Genomic DNA, 22,670 nt, shown 5'->3' with positions numbered 1-22,670 from the left:
ACTTTCTCTGGAAAAGTTGTTGGGTATAAAATTTTCTACAATTTAAAGAAATTTTTTTTGTCAATGACGTCATCACTTACGAAGTGACGTCATTTCAATTCTATTTTTTCATAAAATTTCAGTTTATTTATGTTTTTTGTTACAATTATTAGTTCTAAGTTGTTCTACAAACAATTCTTTAAAAAAATATTGATGTGTGTTTTTACGATGACGTCATTAATTAGGCCATGACGTCATAATGAACAATTTTCGTTTCTTGTTTTACTATAGTAAAGGACAAAATTAATGTTTTTAAGGGTATAAACTTGTTTTTAACAATAATTATTGGCAATCTTTTCAATTTACTGACTTATTGTAATGTTTACCAAATACCTGTACACATAATGCATTCACAAGTGTTTGTACATGGGATGTTTATTATGTATCATTACACCACAACATGTATAATTTTGAAACACAGTTCACAGAAGTTATCAGAAAAACCACAATTCCAAGCATTCCAAAGGAATTTTGCACTGATTCTTCTGTATTTGTTGTCCATTTATGAGGCCAAATCCTCCAATCATTTGACAAATATAAACACAGTTGATGACCAAATACAATCAAAATATAGGTCAGCAACCATAAACTTCCCGAGTCAAAAGGCTTCTACAACAGTTGTTTCCGTATAAATAACTGCTGTCACCACTAATAGTAGCTAAACTGACTGATTATTTTCAAGCAAGCACTATATTCAAGCAAGCCAAGGCAAATTCACTGCCCCCAACTACCCACTTCCAAGCCCAATTCAGCTGCACACATATCAAATTGTAAACAAAGATCGCCGCAACACGCACGCAAAGCCCTGAAATCAACTCCAAACAGCTGTCTGTGAATCAACCAAGCGTAAAATAACAAAAAAACGGCTCAAAAACAAAAATTAGAAAAAAATATGTTTTTTTCCGAATTTTTACTTTCTCCTTACTGTAATTAATTTTTTTCAAATACTGACATATCATTTTTTTCGAATAAATTGAATCCAATATGCATAAGCTTTCAAACGCACCCCAGTTGGAAAAAATATTCGCACTGATATGATTTTTATCGCTGTTTACAACGAGGCATGTCTCGGGGCGCATTTATGCGCCCCCCGCAGTTAAAGGGTTAAGGCTCTCAAATCACCCAAGATTGGCTTTTCTGCTTTTTTAACAGCTTAATTTTAACGATTTCATTACCAAGGCGATATGAATATTCTTTCTAAAGTGCAAAGTTGTATTACTGTTTTGTGAAACTCAGTTTAGAGTGTTCTCATTCGTATATGAATTCGATGTCGGTGTCTCCAAGTATTTCCTTCACTTTGCGATCAATCAATTCCGATTGCGCAACTGTTAAGTGGTTCTTCCAGTCTCCAATTTGACTTTCGAACACAAACTGTAGTAAATTTTATTTTATCTTTAACCAAAAAACAACCTTTTCTGAAGAAGTTAGCTCCTTTTTCCGACTCTCTTTTCATCGATGAGAATGAGGTTTTCTCTACAACATTATTCAATTGTTCATCTGTTAAAGACTTTCCAATAAAGTCTGCAATCTTCTTGATTTCCTTATGAGAGTTCTGGAAATTTTGCTGTTTCAAATAAAGTAAGTTAAACACAAGGGTGCAATCAAGAGAATGTTTTAAGCAAAAAAAACAAGCTTAAAAACTATCGGGCCTTTTTCATTTCTTCATAGACGAGGAACAGAACGTTTTTGTCGTTTTTGTGTTTATACCATTCTTTGATACACTCTAGATCAGTGCTTGTCAACCTTTTTTGAAACGGTACACCCTTTTAACGTTTACACAAAATTTGTACACCCCAGTAAAAAAATTATTCAACCCTGTAACACACTGAATCTGTGGTCCTAACAGAAATGATGATGAGCGCAATATCAACAAGCCATAATCCACAATTCACTTTCTACATCTGAAAGAACCACCATTAACAACGATTATCAAGTGAAATATTAAATTATGATGTCACAAATAGAGTTTTGTAACTTAAAATCTGTGAACACTTGAGATGCATGTTGTGCCATGTATTGTACATTCCAGTCAGTCTGTTCTAAAACTGAAACCTGCCTGTTGTGATACCTGGTCATAGGTATATTATATTTTTTGTCTGGTACACCCCAGTACACCCCATCAAAGTGGTACACCCTTTAAAAATTATGGTACACCCTGGGGTGTACAATACACCCGGTTGAAAAGCACTGCTCTAGATATCCTTCACCTTTCTTGGCAAATGCGTATTGATTTCCTATCACAAAACTACATTATTTGTTTAGGCCAGTGGTTCTCAATTTGTTTGGGCTATTGCCCACCGGCCCAATAAAAATAATATCGGGGACCATTTCATTTTTGAGCAAGATTGAAGTACGCATACGAAACAGCCATTTGGGCTCGAATCATATCTTTAAAACCGATTTTTAAGAAGTAAGATGCAATTATAAACAGCTAACAGTTTGATAGTCTTTCAACGTGTAAAATGCAATCATCTCTAGTTTATCACTAAGTGTAGTGGACGTCCTGTGAACCACCCAAACAGTCATCAGGACCACCAGTGGTCCATGGACCACCAGTTGTGAACCACTGGTTTAGGCTTATAAATCTGGTCAAGCTTCACAACCAAACAACATTTTTTGCACTTTTTTGCTGTACCTGCCAAGTAAACGTCATAAAATTTATTTTCATCTTCAGGATAGAACGGCTTCCAAAATTCGAACTTCGAGTAAGCAAAATCTTTGATAAAATGTCTCCACGAAACAGCTTGATCTTTGGGATTTCTTATCACGTAGATAATCTGTTAAACAGTGAAAAACTGTTACATTCACTGCAGATTCAAAAATATTCGCAGCAGTTTAGTAAATGTTCGGAAAAAAATTACCCCGTTCAAAGTAAAATTGAAAGACAAGAGAAATTGGTTCTGTTCGGTCTGTCAATGTCGCGTACAATAAAAATATATTCTGTTTTTGTTTAAATGTTTAATTAGGAACACATAAATTACCTTGGCACCGTTGGCTTTAAATTTCTTTATGTTGACCAGTGGTTCGGGAAGATGCGTTACGAATACTTGACGAGGGAATGTAATCTTCTTGAACACTTCATACTTGCAAACTAGAAGTTCCAGATATTTTAACTCCTCTCTAATATACTACATAGTAGATGGTAAACCACACAAAACTATTTAAAAACGGGTCTGTTGTCAACTTTAAAGGTCATATTCCAAGAGGGTAAGTGTATTTTTAGTAAAGTATAATCATCCCTGGTTGAGAACCACTCCCTTGAGGTTTTGGGCTTGTTTTTTAACGTAGAGGGGTAAAACGTAAAGTGTCATACATATATTTCTGTGTTTTATTGAATACATATAGATGTAAGCGTCTTACCAGCCCCAAACTCCAGATAGTGAAAGAAGAATTGAAGAGCGGAATATTTCTCCAGATCCCTTGGATTGTCCCCATATAAAATATGATAAACGATCGATACAATCCAAGTTGTACCTGAAAAACGGTATTTTGTCCAAAAAGGAAAAGATTATCTTGAACTAAGGGTTATCTTTCTTTTCCTGATCCATATCAACCATATACCATATCAAAATTGTTGCCTGGTGTTGAATTAAGAAACTTTGGCGTAATGACTGAACTCAGAACTGGGGTCATTTTCCCCTTGGCTTGAAAGCGTCAAGAAAAAATGAACCTGCTTTCATGCCTACCTGTTTTGGGATAGGTTGCTACCAATATGTCACACTTGTTAATTTCCATATGATTGTAAGCAAATTTTGCAGTTTCTGGTTCAAAACCCGGAGGGAGTCGGTAACCGTTAATTTCCTTCGGCAGTACATCTTCACCAAACAATATGTTGAGTTGTTTTAGGTATTCCATTGCCATTGGAACACATTCTTTAGGCATAAAATTTAGCGCTCGCCCAAACTTTCCATTTTAGCCGTCTAAAAAGAATATTGAGATGCAGCACCTAACATAAAAGTAAGATTATTGATATGTCAGTAACTATAACTTTACGAAGAAATATGTAATTGGTACGTTTGACGGTTGTAGAACTATCTCGATCTGTTTTGCCTTAGAAACCCTCGACTCACTCTGGAATTCGATTTGTCGGCTTCACATCAAACGACACCCTTATTTCTATTTGACTGACCTAACTGTCCGTTAGACAGTCCTTGCAAACATAGGGTCCTAGGGCGTAGAAGCCGTAGATTATATAGTTCGTTTCACTTTTGCACGAGCATATTTTTGTAGTTTAACCTGATTTCCTATTTATCGACGGGTCAGTTTGCTTTACTAACCGTTTAGCGCCACTGCAATGACGCGGAAGCTTTACCGTTCTTCATTTCAGACGAAAAATGCTACCCATCGGATAGGATTTTATAGGATTTAAACAGGCAATGCAAATCCGATCAATGCAACTTATGGCTATTGGCTACATTTTCAACAGAATGTGAGAGTACATATTAATTAATGTTGAAACTACGCCGGAAGTGGCCAAACACAAACGGTTTTAAATTTGCGTCAATCTTATATCGGCAAAAAAACCTGTATAGTATTGACATAATAAACGGGAAATGACACATTAAAAACAAGTTATACAATCGTTCTACTGTTAATAGCTGGTGGGGAGAAACGGAAATCACGTGGTACTGATCAGCAAACAGGGCATGGAACGCAGAAAAGTAAGCATTTAGGTTTGAAGTTTTGGTGTCTTGCACGTCTCGTCTGCACAGAAACCTGGTAATTACACGCTGGTTACCATATACTTAGTCAGGTATGATTACCGCTTTGTGGGCCTCGAATTGTGACTGAACTGCGAGTTTAAACCATCGGTCGTTGTATATAACATTCTACTCAAGAAAACCTTCAGCACTTTCGTTAAAATAAGTTTTTTTTTACCTGTTAAGTTGTTTGACGAGACCAACACTCAAACAGTAGTTAACAAAACACGTTTGCTTTATTTTGCCACGCCACTACACAGCCGTGATATAACGTATTGTACGAGGGAAGTGACGGGATGCAACTGTAAGAAATATACAACGTGACATCTTGCACGGGAGCCTGTTAAACTTGGATTTGATCAGATCCGACGAGTCGTACATAAAATCGAGGGAAATCACGTCACAGCCATTAAATTTCGGCAAAGCTGTTGCCCCAGCAACGAAACCACACGACGAAACAAAGAACGCAGTAAAAAGAAACTTGTAAACACGATACTAAGCAACGCAACGGTACGAGAGCACATGGGGTGTGCGGGAACAATTGGGGTAAGGGCGGGGTTTGACGTCACAAAGGGGCCCTATGACGTCACAAGGGGTAGACCGTCTACTATGGTAGAAGCAAGGCGCTATGTGCCAACAGGAGACTTCTATTGTTAGGCGGTGCGGAAAGGTGTGGAAGCAGGGCCTCTTGGGAGAAGAAAAGATAATAAAGAGGTGCCACGCTACGGCATTTCGATCACTGCAAAGTCTGACGGGAGTAAAACAGAAACGATGTGGGGAACAAGAGGGATGCTACTCGCTACGAGAAAAACAAACAAACGACACCAGCCCACACAACAGGAAATATGGTGATCATGAAAGTCACGATATCCGAGCAGCCACCTTTGCAGGTCTACACAAGATCGAAGTAGTTGTCGTTGCGATAGTTCTTCAGTTTTCCTCCGTCTCCCTCGCTCACGAAACGCTTGCGGCTCCTGAAAGGAAAAAAGGAAATTGGGCACTTGCACAATACGAAGCTTTCAAAGTCATGTTTATTACTTTTGTAAAATGTACTCGAGCGATACATTTTTTCAAAAAAAAAGTATAAGAACTGTTACAACACAGGAGGCAGACACGGACCTGTTGGGAGCTTGCACCTTCAGCTTCAAGCCGATAACTTTCAGATCGTAGCACTTGTTGACAATCTGCTCCAGGTAGAAGTACGCGTTGGGTACATCCAAGTTGACGTCAGGCATCTCATTGTAAATGCGAACAAATCCCTATGAAGAAAACACGAAAAAACTTTTTTGGATTTTTATATTTATGTCGGCTTGTTGCACAGCGCCCAATAAACGTTTTTTTGGCCGTGCAAAATCATTTTAATCGACCAGACAAGGCAAGGTTGTTTCCCAAATTTTGACATTTTAAAATCAACTGTTGGCGGAACGAGCACATCAAGAAAACCCGTATCAGTCGTGGAAATGGGATGGTGTATCCCAATCCCCATGGATACCACTGACAGTTTTGGGGAATTTCCATTTATTTTAGGCTAATTTAATAAGATTATCGACTTTCGTGGCCCATAAATCAACCTTCCCAAAATCGCTGTGAAATATTCCATCAATAAATCGAATTACGGCGGTCGTACATTTCGTTCATGAGAATATACGAATGTATGGATACATATCGTTACTGTTGGTCAACGGATTAAGCTATAGAATTAATAAAAACGCCAAAGTTACGTTTACTAAATGGCCCCTTTTTGATGTAGATCAGTTTTTGCTTCCAAAGACCACCAAAAGCTGATTCTAAACCACTCATGGATATGGTTGCGCAAGACTGAAATTTCCGACACCAAGTTACAAACCTGAGTAATTTGGTCGGTCGTGACGATAGTCGTGTCAGCAAATCTCTTGAGTAAGTGAACGAGCATGTTTCCAGCACGTTCTGTACTGACTTCGATTGCCATCAGAACAGCCTGTCAGAGAGAAATAGTCAGTTCGGTTAGGTTTCGAATTGTCGACCGCCGGTCTCACACAGATGCATGAACACAGGTGATTCCGAACGATTTGGGCTTTGTGTAGAGCGGACGGTTTACATAAATAAATAGTCACCGAACTTGCAACCGATTGAATTTTTTTGCAACCGATTGAATGACAAAATTGAAGTTGTTGGCTTTTGCCTTTTCTATTCACATTGGTGGCGACCCGAAGTCGTACACTAAACCACAACTCCAACAAACATATTTCTTATATCACATCATCGTAAATCGACTGTTACTCGTTCGATAACCATTGGTTTTTGAAGTTAGTAACAGTCTTAAAATGTTTAGAAGTTTTTGTCTGGCGACATAAGGATAAAAAATTTTCCACGAAAGATTGTACAGTTAGGAAGCATTAAGGCATAACGGTAAACGCATTTACGAGGGGAACCAATCCTGTTGACGGGATGGGATCCTATTACACACAAGGTCTGCTTCCACCGCAATAGTCCGCGAGGAATTCGACAAAACGCAGAAATTCCAGCGGGGACATAGTGCTCTGACTAAGAAGGAATTGGCCGACCACACAATGCAATTTACTTTGGAAATTGAGTTGTCTGTAAATTGATGGGTGAGGAAATCTACTGGAATTTAGTTTAGTACGCGATATGAGTCTATGGAGGCTTCTTACAAACGGTCTCTGCTTAACAAAACGTCATGATTATACAACCGCAAATCAAACATCTAAATGCAACGGAACCGCAACTAGTGCCATATAGACTACATTTCACTTAACCAGTTTGGCCAGGGGAGGTTCTAACACACGGAAACTATATTGCAGAAGCGGTGTATTGCAATCTGCTGCAATCAAAGTATGTCGTTAACTCGTGATGAATCACCTCATATACGAGCTCGTGATGAAAATGCGGCACATCGAGATCGGTGGCGCATCTCATTGCTTCCTCGCTATCTCCAGATGAAAGATATTCCTTCAGCAAAGTTGTCATCTGCATGAAAGGGTATTACGTAAGTTGTGCGTCAAATCGGGAATTTCAAACAACAATGTATTTAAAATGTACCAATGTGACCAAGTATGGAAAAATGCAACACATAATATGTGAGGTAGGTTTTTCATGGCACGCCAACCGATTTGCCTGAACATTTTGTTACACTGCTTGTTCATAGTTTTTATCATGCCATTGTTGTAAAATTCAGCCTGATATGTACAAAACACTCTGCTTTCTTTTTATTGCTGTTATCTGCTGGCACGAATCATTATTATTTAGAAAAACGTTGGCACGCGAAGCCCTTACCACAATTAGTAAGTTTTAGTGCCAAGATCCAAAGGTCACAACAGCTCGTTTGTTACAAAACGAGGAAGCACAATTTCCTCAGACGTCGCCGGCATTGGGTGACTCCACGCGCACAGATGAAGCACGATAAAACATACCCGTTTTTTGGAACAAACAGGTTTACGTTGTAGACAACAAAAAATAAACGTTTGAGGATGCAGCAAATATTGTATTTTACCAGCCTCGGTAATTACTTTAGGCTATTCGCAAGGCTCAGTTTTACCCCTTGATAGAGAAAAACTGCTTATCATAAAATGTGATTCAGTGAAAGGACGATTTTTTTCCCAACAGGATCTCAATTTGACTTTCAACAACCAGAAGATATTTACACTTCTACGACGCAAGAGTGTTTGTTTACTTTCCTACCACGTGACGATAGAGCAAATTTACATCACGCCGCGCGATTTGCTGCGCCAACACAAGAAGCGGCGACTGACACCACTCATGCATGGTAAAGTCTGCGGCAATCCTGATCTGCAGCAAAAGCAAGTCTGCAAATCTTGGCGTATCTACATTGGTGGGTAAATGCCGGCGCTGGCCATAAAGGTCTGCGTGCAGTAGGCTGCAAGAACCGCTGTGGGTATCGTTTGTTGATCAACCGACACATTGAAGATTAAGTCGCCGTTTTTAGCAGCTGTTGGTTTTGCTACAAAACAAGTTAGTCACTGGAAACTAAGATGTTTGGATTTTCCGAAACTGCTCAGTGTGGCTGGAAAGTCCCATCTATCGGTTTAGTATTATGTTTACAATGATCTAAACTGTTTCGGGGCAACGTCACAACATTTTAATAAGTCGCATAGACTAATGACCAATCTAGATTAGAGTTTCATTGACTTACCAACAGGCCGAGGTGCATAAAAGTCAATTATTATGAAGGCTATTTTTATTGCATGCGTTAAGTCGGGATATGGTGGCATATAAAGGTGACGATACAAGATATCGACCTGCGTGTGATTAAACAATGGGATGTGATAACAATGCAGTTCACACGTCCGGTATGCATATTTCCAAAATGTAATCTATTTCGCATATGGGGCTTTTTTAACCAATCAGAGGGACGGATTTTTGCGGACTTTCGTTACGTCACGTAGGCCGTTGCGTAGTGGTTTACTTTGCGTATTTTTGATGTTGTAAGGTCGTCACTGCTTTTTCAAGTCAAAATAATATTTTATTTTGAAAATATGGCGAAAATGGAAGCATTCAGTACAAAAGTGCAGGTAATGACCAGTATATAATGTATTGCAATAAACTAGACTGATTATATTTTTCTCTTTGTAAAATTACTGATATTTTGCACAGCAGCACACAGGCTACATTCAGAGAAATATATGCAATTTTGATTTAGATACCATCGCATCGTGAAAACAACAGCGCGGATAAAGCAAGCAGCAAGATAGAAGTGTTCATGTTTACTAAAATGCAATGCTTGCATGTAATGGCAACAATGAGGGCTGGTCTTTTATATTTAAAGCTACTTTTAAAAGGCTGTAAGGCTATAGAGACCTATAATCACCATCACTTACCATACTTTAAATGACATAAATATCTGAAATCAACATACTGCTTAAACTTCCAAAATGTTTACAGTGATCAGCAGTATAATCTTACACTGCAAAAAAAATTAGCTAGCTATGAAGCCAAAAAATAAAAAAGGCTGAATTCAAGCCAAAAATGGTTTGGAATGGCCCATTTTTAAAATCTTTTTAAACATGGCTTATATCAATCCAGTATCGGCTTGTAATGAGCCATGTTTCTACTTTCACACTAAAAGTTTGTTGGCTGAAAATTAAAAATGGTTTCGGCTCATTTCCAGTCAAAAAATAAGGGAAAAATGAGTCAGTGCAGTTAAAGGTTGGTCCTTATGGCTCAATAGTGAGCCATTATTTTTTGCAGTGTACTATCAATTCTGTAATGAGTTGACATCTTTTGTTGTTAACAACCTTTGGATTATACAAATACCCAGTTCAAATGCTGTGTTATTTTCTTGTAACCAAGTGTTTGTGGGTGCTATTTTTTGCATTTAGTTTTTTTAATAGCATATAGGCCCATGTCAGTTGATTTGTTGACCTCTCCAATCTGTCCTAAAATTGTTTTTGGCAAGTACAGAACAATAATTGCCTATGCACCTCCTTCCAAAAAGCACTCATTTAAGTTATGGTGGGGCAAAACACATGTATCAAATCCTGAGGTTCTGTAAAAGATATATATTTAAAATGTGTAAACGAAAGCTTTCGTGGTCAATAGTTGGAAATAACAAAATGAAATACCATCATTCTATTTTAGATTTTGGTATAGTATGATTGTATAAACATGTTGGAAACCTCACATTAATATCCTTGTCAAAAACTAGTGTTGTTTATATTGGTGTCAAAACTACTGGTTGCCTTGACCTTGTTGTCATTAAAAAAATTTAGGCCTGAAAAACCTTTTTGTTCACTACCAATTTACCCAGTACACCAAATTTTTCATTTTCTGCAGTGTATCCGTTAAAGTGTCCTGTATAAGCCTCCCGAATTGCACTGCCTTCGTGAGTCTTGTGGTCGTATATGTGTAATTAATAAACTGGAAAATGGCAAGCATAATGATGACTTTAAAAAAGGCAGGCATAGTGTTTAACCATAAGCAAGCAGTCAATTTTAATTTGTTGTCTTTTCTTTCCACAAATATCCAAAACCATTTCATTTTTATTAAACAAACATTAATCACATTTTATCACCAATATGAAACAAGTTGCACATATTAGTTTCACAAGTTAACAGATCTTTAAAATGTAACAATACTTTTCATAATCTTTTGAGACAATACATACAGATTAAAACATTTTTGGAATGAACTGTGTCAATCTGACACACTGGAATGCACTGCGTCAATCTGAAATAACTTTTTTAAGACCCCAATTATACATTAAACATAAATTTTGAAATGCTTGTGTCAGGTCAGCCAGACTTTTTCTGTAGTCTATCCTTTCCGAAGTTTGATAGTTTTGGCAATGTAGAGGTTCTTTTTTTCAGAAATGATACATAAATATATACAATCTCTTGTGAAGATTGTTCTATTGAGTTATGATATGTTCATGATCAAATTAATCATGACACAAACATCGTCGAAAATGCTGAGGCTTAAGCATACTTCCATGCGGCAACAATAAATGTCCTACACTGATACAGCATTCAATCCTGAAATAGTGTGCTTTGGATAAGAGTGGTTGTTGGCAACTGCACTTCTTTATCTGCTACAAGCAACTTGGTCCTATTTGATTGCATTTGTTAAGTTGCCTCGTTGTTAAGTTTGACTTAAACATTTATAGATACAAGGCATAGAGTGTTGAATTTAATTGCACTGGTTTTATGTTGGAATTTTTTAGGACTAGAAAATGTTTGATACACATTTATTGGAAATTAAATCGGTATAAATTAGGGCTCAAATAATTAATTTCATTGACATAGCTGTCCCCAATTTGGCTTGATACACGGTCAAAATTTGGACCAACCCCCAGTCGTCAGATTGGTTGACCAAACCAATTTTTTGACAAAAATTCAAGGTCAGATTTGGATAAATTTTTGCTGGTACAAAGACAACTTGGAATTCCAGCTTGTATCAGAGATTTCACATCTGCAGAAAGACTGTCCACTCTATCCAAGCCAATTTGACTATTCTTCTGCTGAAGTTTTTTCCTCCAAAAAACATTTCGGTTCTTTCTTTTGTTACTACCAATCCAGCAAGTGCTTCTACGAAATGTTGTGCTTCTATTTTTTTAGTTTTAGCTGCAACTTTAAAAGTCTATGGTTTTGCCTACACAACAACTAAAGTTCAGTTTTTTTAAATTTAATTACCATTACTATTAAAACTACACGCATAGTACGCTTACACTGGCATCACTATAAACAATGCTATTACCATTAAAACTACATACATATGCTTAAACTGGCATAACTCTAAGCAATGCTAATAAAAAAGCTGCACCTGCGAAACGGAACTTAAAATTTAAAATAAGTTGATTGCATGGTTGTCAGTTGTCACGCATCGTGTCCTGTGATTGGTCAAAGGCAAAGTGTTCTCTGATTGGTTTGGACTGACGAAGCGGCGGTGAAAACGATACCTGTGATTGGTTAAAAAAGCCCCATATGCGAAATAGATTACATTTTGGAAATATGCGTCCGGTATAAATATTTCAACAGCAACCCGGACAAGCGGACCTTGCGCGCTGGTTTTTCAATACTAAGCCTTTGACATGAATTGTCACATAACTATACTAATTCTGGCACTGTCGAACTGACGCCGTTCACGAATTGTGCCTGTGACTATATAGCAGGAAAACACACTCTTCCAAAGGAAACAAGTTTACTGCTGATGAAGTTCACCCTTCCCAACCATTTTAGCAAACCATGTCAAAAAGTTATATTACGCACAGGTTGCGAAAATCTTATAAATGCCAATTCAGCAATTCAAGCCTTACTTAAATTGCCAGAGCACCGGGTGTTCGAAAATTGTCCACTGTAGTTCGGGCATCGATTCGATTCGCTTACTTAAGGTTCATGTGGGTTCGCCTGTCGACAGCACGCAGCGTGTTCTGGCTTGGGGTCAAACGAGTTTTACAAGACTTAAAGCTTCCATGAAGTCACGATAGATTGCTTAAGGGAGCTTTTTTTGCTTCACATATCAAAGCAGTTTTGATTACACCACCTGTTTCACTCAATTAATTTGGATCTGTGCAGTTGGCCACTAAGGCATTACCTCGAGTTTGTGCTGCAACTGTGTAGTTTTAAGCATTTTATACTGCTTATAAAATATTATTAAACATGGTATATTCCTAAGAATTGGTCACTGCAATCAAGTGGAGGCACTATTAATAAAGATAGTAAAAAAAACAAGTAACCAAATAGATGAAACATTAAATAAGGACCTAAGTGTTACTGTAAGTCAAAAGATTGCTATTAGTTTAATGTCCACAACGTAATAAACTTGTGACCAAGTGCACAACCACACTTACTACAGCATAACAAAACGTTTTACTCATCTAATTTTTTTAGTAACAATGTGTAAATTGAACCACCATTGGCTATTAAAGCAAAATCAGGCAAGTCTGGGCATGCCACAATACCCCTGACAGTCAGGGTTTACACTTGATATGAGACAATGTTAACAAAAAAAATCAAAAAAATTTCTCTGTAGCTTCATGGAAAACAAACAAGTTACTGTTAGCTTAACATTACATTTACAATCAAACAGTGGAGCACAAACAAAGACCTCATTAGGTTCCATACATGAGGTGTACACACCACTTCAGCCTATGACGCACAATTGCATCACCATTGCGAGTAACAAAGTGTCACTATGAGTGTGGCAAACATACCACACTGAACAACACTGCCTGTTGCACAGAAATACAGCTACATTACTCAACCTATTATGACAGCATATGATCACACATCCGGTAAAAATGTTTGTCAACAATATGCTTGGGAAAGTGCATACCTTCGTCTTTAGAACAGAAACAGGTTGAATTCCACCAGCTTTGCCCCAAACTATCTTGAGGTCATAATGAGGAATGCTGAGAAGATTTTGTGCCTCCTTGGCACATGTCCTGAGGCAACAATGTAAATCAAAACACTTTTATTTCATTTCCTTGACAACCCGTCTAATCCTATTTACTTATCAAGGTTCAGAGCAAGCTTAAGACTTTGTAAAATCAGCAAACTGTTACAATAGCACATACATTGACAAAGTAAAGTCAGGATCATCTTTCAGAACATCGATGATTTCGGATGACAGAACTTGATCAAATATTGCTCTTGCAAGAAACTTGCCAAGCACCTTAAATAAAGACTTTGTTGAACTACTTAACCAACACAAAACTTAATAAAAACACAAAAGCAATTTGATAGATTTTCAGCAATAAAATTTTATACAATACACAACAAAGTTCACCTGAGCAGCATCAGGGGTGTCAAGAATCAGGTCTGGTAGGTCATCACATAGTGATAGAAATCCAAGCCTGATATCTTCAGAGTTTAAGAAAGGCCTGCCAAGCTGACCTGAATGATTGCCTTAAAAAAAGGATTGGTGAAATAAAAGTGTTTTACTTGAAATAATGTGTGGCAAGTAAAATCTTTACCATTCCCATTCATATGCACATGTTGCTTTGGAAGAGACAAAGCAAGAAGAAGTTGTGATGCCAGCTCACGAAACTCATTCTTTCTTTCCATAGCCAAGGTAATCAAGCAAATGATAACCTATAGACAAAGTTACACAAAATTGACACCAGAAATTATAAACATATATATTGTAATTTTTTACCAAAGCCTTTTTGTCTCTAATGTTGATATCACTCAGTGCCTCCTGCAAAGAAAACAAACACACATATAAAAATGTTTCAAAGAAACAAAGAGCATGAGGAAACTTACAATGACTTCAGTTGTTTGTGCATGTTCAAAGAATTCTTTGAGTATTGGTACAACAGTTTTTTCAATTTCATCACGGTTCCATTCTGGCTTTACTGGCTTGTAAGATATCGCATTATTCTGTAAGAATGTGTTGTCAATGTTTACTACTTCAAGTCACAGTGCTTACAAAATTCTAACCTCCTCCTCAGAGTCATAGTTTGGATCATGGTCATCCAAATAACTGACTTGTTCCAATTCATCACCAAGCTTTCCCCATGTACCTTTACCACCACCGCCACCTGCACAAATCAATGTTGACAAATTGTATAATTTTGATGATTTTTTGATTTATATTGATGCAATGTTACAAAACACACAATATACCCTTCTTAGGTAAACCACGCCCATACAAGGACCTTGACTTGCGATCACCAAACTTTCCATTTTTCTTTGACACTCCATTCATTGCTGTGCTTCCATTGCTAACAGCACTGACTAAAAAAACATATTTATGTTAAAAAACAATCAGGAGTAAAACACTTTCAACAAACAAGATAATATACCAGTAACTGTTTCTTTGCTTCGATTGGAGGAATCCCGTCTTGTGCGCTTTTTTTCTTTAACCTTTAAAAGTTCTGCATCATATGCATTTTTCGCAGCATTGCTGTTTTGAACCATGTCAGAATCCATCATTAGATCAGCTTTGGCAAGTTTTTTAACTTGGAACCTAACTCTCTCTCAACATTACAAAACTATTCAGACTTTGACTTTTAACAAGCCAAGGGTGGCTTTGACCAGTAAGCTTTGTTATTGTCTGTATTTGTTTCTGATTCCTGTAGATATATGGCTTAAAAAGAACTTACTATTAGATAAATATATATATTTAAAATGTGATTTTATTCAAACAGTAGAATCTACAATATACATCATATCTGTGTTTCAAATAAGAGCCAAATAACCCGGAACAACAACAAAACAACTAACCAACTGCTAAGACAGGTATGATATGACTTTAAACAAACAACAATGCAAATGATTTTGAATTGGTGTACACAAGAACACAAGAAAGAAAGAAGTTTCATCTAATACAAATTAACGCAGTTTCTTTTTGTGAAAAAAAAACTCTTTTGTGGTCTTGAAATGCAATGAACTGCTGTGCGGCGGAACGAGACAAATAAATGGCGAACATGGCGCAACTTAAATACTTATAGCTCTTTAGGCTTGGCTAATTATTGTGCAATGCTTGTAGGTACGCAACCAACAACAGCAATTTCTTTCCGAACTGTAATATTGCTTTACACGACGACCCCTTGTCGGTTACGAGCCGATATGTAAACTTTTTAACCTCAAACGTCTCGAATCTTCTTGCAGCGAACGAACCTCGGCAATGTCACATAATTACCCACAGTTCCAGACAACAACATTGTGTGACGTCACATCTTAAAAGTATGTGTCTGGTTTTAAAAATTTAATACATAGTACCACAGAAGAAATACATTAATTTTAAAAATCATCAGTTGTTATTTCTGCAAGCACTAAAAGCAGTAATCTATGACTTGACTGTTTTAAAATAAATAAGTTACAGAATCTAAACAGTACGCCCTTTAAAATAGCGGGAGAAAAAAGAGGTAAACATATGCCTCGTGGCGTGAGTACCAGTTAACCAATCACACATCATGTGCATGGAAGCGTGGTACCAATAACAACGTGCTGATCTCGGAACGTCACCCAGCCATTTCTCACACAAAAAAGTGGTCCATGAGATAATAGTTTGGATTGCCACGATTCACACAATGCAAAAGCAGATGAAGAACAAACCTAGCCTGATATTCTGGCCATTACACATAAACAAACACAGAGCGTATTTGCATTTTCGATACAGCTTTTTTGGAGTTATGTAGCTTACTACTTTGTAAGACTGACATTCCATGGACTGAACGTGGAAATGAGCTGTGCTAGGGGCAGCATTGTAGGCTTACAGAGCAATTCAACCCTTTTCTCGTCGCATACCTCACACACGGCAATTTTTAATTGTACACAAACCGTACAAAAAAATCAACTAATAAGTTAATAAGTTGCTTGGTCAAGTGGTTATGTTATTTTTATACGAATCACTAGTTATTTAGCATCTAAATGACTAAAAATCGTAAAACGTAAAAAGTTGGTTTTTGCTTGTTGCTGCATTGTTCGGAAATTTGGACATAAAGTGGCGTTGACTCGTTCTCAACATTTGAAAGTCTGATCACGGCGTAACAATTAGTGATGTACCGAATCGGCTAAATTTCGGTTACCGAACATTCGGCAGTTTTGCCACATAAAGTCGACTCAATCAACCGAATCATTTACGACGTCACGCAAAGTCAAAAAACATAAGTATATCTACCAGGCAAGCATGGTTGCCAACCTGCCAATGAATTAGACTACTGATTCTTTTGTTTACAGTGGGAAAAAACTATAATGTTTCAAAATATATAAAAAAGACGCGAGAAGATATGTTGTAATTTAAAAGATTGCTTTGTACCTCACTAAGTAAGACACGTTTAACGCATTAAATTTTTCTTTGTGAAAGATTCGGTTTCGACCGAATCGCAACAAATTATTCGGCCGAGACCGAATCCTTGCGAAAATGGCCGATTCGGCCGAATAAATTTGCCAAACCTAATATTCGGTACATCTCTAGTAACAATGACCTAAGCTGTATTCCCTTTGTCACGGATGGCAGTACGGTACAGTACGTATTGCGATGACTGTACCACGTACCTCGTTATGAAGAGCTGCCGTGGCACCGTATCGTACCAAATGTCAAAAATCGAAACGTACCGTATCACCATGCCGTACTTAAGGTACGCAAAATCAAACCGTTGGCCCTCACATCAACCAATCGAAATCAGACTTGGATAAATTTTATGCCGAGGTGTTTAAACAAAATGCCCCATTGCAAAAACCCAAACTGTGTAGTTTCGAAAACCTTAATCAGTTCCAGGTACATCTTGTTGGATACAGCGATATACGAGGTAGTTTATTTTATTTTGTAGTTTATATTTTATTAATTTATTAATGATTTAAATAAAATACTGTTTGGTAAATGTAAGAAATTTAACTATACACAAACAAGCAAAAATGTACAAAATTAAAACGGAGAAACCTTTCTATCATTGGATTCAAATAAAGAGCAGGCAATGAGACGAGACAAGAACTGCTGGCTGTCAGTATTGAGTTAACTCACTGAACTGTTGTGTCGAGTTTGTGCAAGCTAGTGCGTTTATCTTTTTTCGAGACGTGTTTTAGTCATGCCCCGTGTGCGAAGAAGTCGTAAGCCACCACCGGATGGGTGGGAGTTGATCGAACCAACACTCGATGAGTTGGACCAGAAAATGCGTGAAACTGAAACGGAATCACACGATGGAATGAGAAAAGTCGAATCTCTTTGGCCTATTTTTAAGTTGCATCACCAGAAGTCGCGCTATATATATGATCTGTTCTTTCGTCGCAAAGCTATCAGCCGTGAGCTATATGACTACTGTCTAAAAGAAAACATCGCTGACAAAAATTTAATAGCTAAATGGAAGAAGCAAGGATATGAAAACCTGTGTTGCCTGCGATGTATACAGGCACGTGACACAAACTTTGGAACAAACTGCATTTGTCGAGTACCCAAGTCTAAACTGGAAGCAGGGAAAGTTGTGGAATGTGTGCATTGTGGATGCCGTGGATGCTCTGGGTGATCAAATAACTAACAAACACTCATGAGAATTTCATCATCACAATGCTACTCTTACTTTACGTGATTGTTTAAGCTGTAAGAAAAATACATGCCTTACACTTATAGTCGATGTTTTTACTTAAAAGAAATCATAGTTTACAGGACATTGAAAAAGTGCTCGATAACAAAATTGTAGATATCGTTAGTTAAAAAGCTACTGCTAAACGAGTTTGGTGAGATTGGTGACATTTTTTTGTTTGATTGTCTATGACATATATGAAGTGCATAATTGTGTTTTTTTCTTCGATGTTGTATACATTTTGAAGTAATATGCCTTTGTGACAACAATTGTTCTCTACTTATGTCATAAACTATGCCTGTGTATATTTTAAAACAAATAAGTATTGTTTATATGTGCTAAAAATTTTGGTCAAACATTTTGAAAAACTCACTTTTATTTGTGACACCTGTGAATTTGTTTTTTTAGCTAAATATACTACTGAATTTCTGTTAACTGTCTGTGAATGGCAACAAATGAAGGTGGCATCATACCACAATTAACAGCCAAAGCTCAAGACATAAGTGAAGAGTCAAGCAAAGATGATGTAAATGTTGTTATAGTACCTGAAAGTGTTCTACAGGCCCTGAAAAATTCTTCCAGTTCAGATGATACCAATGCAACCAATATCTTACTCGCACCTGACAATAAGGTGACATCCGGTCATAATGGTATCGAGTTGGATATCAATCAAAATGACAGCAGTAGTCTGTGGGTTTCCCTACCCATGGACTCATGCATGTTGGGTCAGGACTCTTTTCAAGACATAAATACAGATGATTGTTCCAGTAAATTGGTAAATATCCTTATTCCTGCATCAACCCTGAATGAAGATGTCACAGAGTTTGTCAGCTTGGATCAGGATGCAAGTATGTCACAGGCATCACAAAATGGCATTGACATGGCATACCAGCAGAACTGCATTTACATTCCACCCTCTAGTTTGTTTATGCAGTCTGAAGCTGAGCCTGAGGTTGTTGACCAACCAACATCACATCCAACTTTTGTTACAATGAGAATTGAAAATATTGAGAATGATGGTGAAAATAGTATTTACACACTTGCTCCAGCATCTGCTTCAAGCAGCCAAAACTCTACTGCAAACTCTGTTAAAGTAGATGCTAGTCTTCCCAGCAAAGTTGGAAGTGGAAATGAATCTGAATTGCCTGGTATTGGTCAGCATGTTAAGATGACTGCAGACAAAGGGACTCATACTGAAGGTGCGAAGTATGCGTATAAATGCACTGAGGAAAACTGTACCAAAGGTTTTTCCACTTTAACCCAGCTAAATAAGCACAAAACAACTGTCCATGAAAAAGAAAAGCTATATAAATGTAAATATGCCAACTGTCGTTGGTCGTTTCAGACTCCTTACAAGTTGCGACGTCACCTTGAATCGCATTACAAACAGAAACCATTTGCCTGCACATACCCAGGATGTGACAAAGTATTTTCCAATAATTACAATCTTACTGTCCATATGAAATCACACAATGAATTGCAACCTGAGCTAATTTGTCAGTACTGTGGCCTTATAGCCCCTGGCAAAAGAAAACTTGAGCTGCACCTGCGAAAAAAGCATAATGAGAAACCATCGTTACTCTGCTCAATATGCAAACAAAAGTTCCACACCATGTCTGCATTGGTGATTCATAAACGATCACATGACCCCCACAAAGTAGAACACCACTGTCCACTGTGTGAAAAGAAGTTTTCCAAGCGCTGTGAACTAAAAATGCATCTTTATAAACATACTGGCGAGAGACCATTTCAGTGTGACCAATGTGAATGGACTTTTACTAATTTGTCAAGATTAAATCGACACCAACAAACACACAAAGAAAAAAGGTAATCAAACTTTATTGGATGATGGATAATACATTAGAAAAAGTAATGCTTACACTTTGAAATGTCCAAAACTTGAAGCTAGTTAAACTATTTTGCTGTGTGATTGTTTTACCAACATTGAAATTATTGTTCTTTCTATATTACTGTGTATACTCCTTGAAGAGGAAGAAATTTATCACTTATATGGTTTAGGTACAACTGTAGCTATGGCGACTGTGAAAAACAATTCCATCGTTTGGACCACCTTACTTCTCACCTAAAAATGCATTCAGTAAATTTAAATGAAGCAGAAGCACTTAAACTGTTGGGTCCATCAATCACAAGTAAGCCTAATCACTTTGACAAAAATGTGTGTTTACGTAATTTAATGGTAAAATAAACTGTGAGGTTTAAAGACCAACAGGAATTTGTTTTTGTGTGGCAAAGTTGCCCACCTCTTAAATGCAGACATGTTGTTGAGATGCATTTGTAAAACATACCGAGCTGGCTGAGTTATGTGATGCATGACCATGCCAAGTCAGTAATTTGACCACTCCCTGAAATCAGGTGTTCTGTTTCAGGCAAAGACATGCAGTTGTTCACCTGTGAAGTATGTGGTTACAACTTTCTATCCAAGCATGGGCTGAGCAGACACAAACTGAAATGCCAGCATGATCCCTCATCCATAAAGCTAATGGGTAAAATTACTGAAACATGTACTTGGGAGAGCAACGGTTTCCTTGGTTGCCATGTAAACCGACCACCAAGTGTTGTGACTGTACACATACATTATGTTGGACTTGAAATTTAATTTTGAAAATGTATAGTTCAGCATATCCATGCTATTGAATGAACGTTTGCTGTGCCCAAGAAAATAAAAATTTCCTTAGTTTTCCTTTTTAAACAAATGCAACCTTTTTTCAAATGTTAAAACAATACTGTTAAGTTTTGGGAGTCGGTGATGACAATATAGTGATATTTACCAATTTAAATGTTTAACAGCTCCATCCCGGGCTCCTGGTGAAAAGCTTAATGACAGGGTACTGATCTCACAATCTGCCAGTCCTGATGAAAAGAACATGATCGAGGTTAGGCTTCAGTATTTTGTTTTTAAACAAGCACTTTAATGTTGCCTAATTACAACAAAATCTTTCAGAGTTCTGTTTCGAATGAAAAACTTGGCCAAGAAGTCATTGATTCGTTGCTGAGCGATGCAGAAGAATCACTTGCCAGAAACCAAGAGCAATTTGCAGATTCTGGACCTGTTGCCAACGAGGTGATCATCACATCTGACACACCAATACCAGGATTGCCAAATTGTGATACTGACACCAGCCAAGCCTCTACAATCTGCATCATCGAACCAGATTCTTCTATGCAAGGTTTAGACAGCAGTTGGTCAGCTTCACTGCTTTCAGATGATAGTGAAAATATTGACACTTCTCAGTACTTGTCTCAAGACCAGGTAGCTAATGTTCCTCTTGCCCCATTTATTGATGAAATGGTTGCTCTTGCACCATCTAATTCCCAACCGTTTCTACGCTTGGAGGGTGAAATTAGTATCTGCGGTGATCCTGTACCCAACAGCTCAGGTAACGAATGTTGTAATTGAATGTTTTTGTAGAATAATCTTTTCAACACGTCATGTAACTGTCAAGATTTGACTGCACATTTAATTTAATGTTTGCACAACCTAGGCCCGGAAACCGCGGATGAAGTTGAAACCCAGGACGTTCTGCGTCAGTACGTGGTAGATTCGAACGGTTTAGGTGGAATTTCCGATATTCCCGACTCCATCAACATTGTCAGCGATGGATTCAAGAGCACTGTGGGTTCAAGTTACCAGAAATTTAAAACACAAGTGTTTCAAAATACAGCACATATTTTGAACTTGAATTTTACTGGGTAACATGAAGTTTAAGGCCAATGTCTGTTTTTTATCTAAGGTTTCGTCCGTCAACAACCAAGGCGGTACCAGCTTCTTTGATGACAGCAGCGTATTAACATCAATGGGTGAATCCGCACACAATCTGGCTTCGAACACGCATTTTTCGGGGACTACCATCAACTTGAATGACTTGCAGTGAGCAAGCGGGCGACATAACCGCAAAGTGTTGCAGCAAAAGTGTTACTAGATTTTATGCTTAACTATTATCTTTCCTTTATTCCATCATCACATGTGTTCGTTAGTTGCGTTATAGCATATTACACAATAGCATGTATGAAAGCCGTCCAAAACTACATAAAGTTTATTCATGTTCACATGGTCCTAAGATATTCCCAATGCCGGGACAATGTTTTTTTGTCGCAAGTATGGTTTAACAATCTTGGGAACAGTTGGTTTAAGGATAAACTAAAACTAAGGTGGTAGACTGAACAACTTGTACTTTGAATATTATATTACGCTGTATGAAGGAAATTATGCTCGCCACGTTTGTGTTCGCTGTCTATGCACGCCCAACATACGTGATCACCACGTATCTATCCTGGCCAAGCGGGTTTGGCTTCTCGCATTTTTTTGTGTGTAATGCCTGTGCCTGCTTGTTTATGCGCCGCAAATTATATCAGTAAAAGCGAATTTGATGTCTGCATGTTATACAGACACAGTGCCGCCGCCACCGTATAGTTCTCATGACACATAGATCAGG

At 37.6% G+C, this 22,670-nt stretch overlaps 3 protein-coding genes and 1 long non-coding RNA gene across 4 annotated transcripts; 2 read left to right on the top strand and 2 right to left on the bottom strand.

Annotated features, from left to right (window-relative positions):
• Positions 1-1,287: 1,287 nt before the first annotated feature.
• On the bottom strand, positions 1,288-4,867 carry LOC145223537 (amine sulfotransferase-like). The gene is made up of 10 exons (XM_080089946.1): positions 4,803-4,867; positions 4,662-4,755; positions 3,726-3,942; positions 3,400-3,513; positions 3,021-3,130; positions 2,675-2,816; positions 2,228-2,273; positions 1,689-1,773; positions 1,450-1,591; positions 1,288-1,397 (listed from the first exon to the last, which is right to left on the bottom strand). Exons 1-10 carry the CDS (start codon positions 4,865-4,867, stop codon positions 1,288-1,290), a joined length of 1,125 nt encoding a protein of 374 aa, XP_079946072.1.
• Positions 4,868-4,956: 89 nt separating this feature from the next.
• LOC145223358 (programmed cell death protein 4-like) lies at positions 4,957-15,309 on the bottom strand. Its single transcript, XM_080089775.1, has 13 exons — positions 14,998-15,309; positions 14,819-14,929; positions 14,633-14,733; positions 14,456-14,572; positions 14,349-14,390; positions 14,167-14,284; positions 13,980-14,098; positions 13,768-13,865; positions 13,527-13,635; positions 7,599-7,706; positions 6,586-6,696; positions 5,859-5,998; positions 4,957-5,713 (listed from the first exon to the last, which is right to left on the bottom strand). Exons 1-13 carry the CDS (start codon positions 15,125-15,127, stop codon positions 5,632-5,634), a joined length of 1,386 nt encoding a protein of 461 aa, XP_079945901.1. The 5' UTR covers positions 15,128-15,309; the 3' UTR covers positions 4,957-5,631.
• On the top strand, positions 8,559-10,633 carry LOC145223359 (uncharacterized). Its single transcript, XR_013859469.1, has 2 exons — positions 8,559-9,268; positions 9,397-10,633. It is a non-coding gene; the product is annotated as an uncharacterized LOC145223359 (long non-coding RNA).
• Positions 15,310-18,158: 2,849 nt separating the features above from the next.
• On the top strand, positions 18,159-22,600 carry LOC145222299 (uncharacterized). The gene is made up of 7 exons (XM_080088399.1): positions 18,159-20,043; positions 20,236-20,366; positions 20,604-20,720; positions 21,025-21,110; positions 21,179-21,614; positions 21,720-21,850; positions 21,969-22,600. Exons 1-7 carry the CDS (start codon positions 18,662-18,664, stop codon positions 22,107-22,109), a joined length of 2,424 nt encoding a protein of 807 aa, XP_079944525.1. The 5' UTR covers positions 18,159-18,661; the 3' UTR covers positions 22,110-22,600.
• Positions 22,601-22,670: the final 70 nt, after the last annotated feature.

Source organism: Phallusia mammillata, chromosome 4, assembly GCF_965637545.1.
Source record: "Phallusia mammillata chromosome 4, kaPhaMamm4.hap1.1, whole genome shotgun sequence".
NCBI classification, from domain to species: Eukaryota; Metazoa; Chordata; class Ascidiacea; order Phlebobranchia; family Ascidiidae; genus Phallusia; species Phallusia mammillata.
The sequence above is the reverse complement of the archived record's forward strand: the minus strand, read 5'-3'. Positions and strand labels throughout refer to the sequence as shown.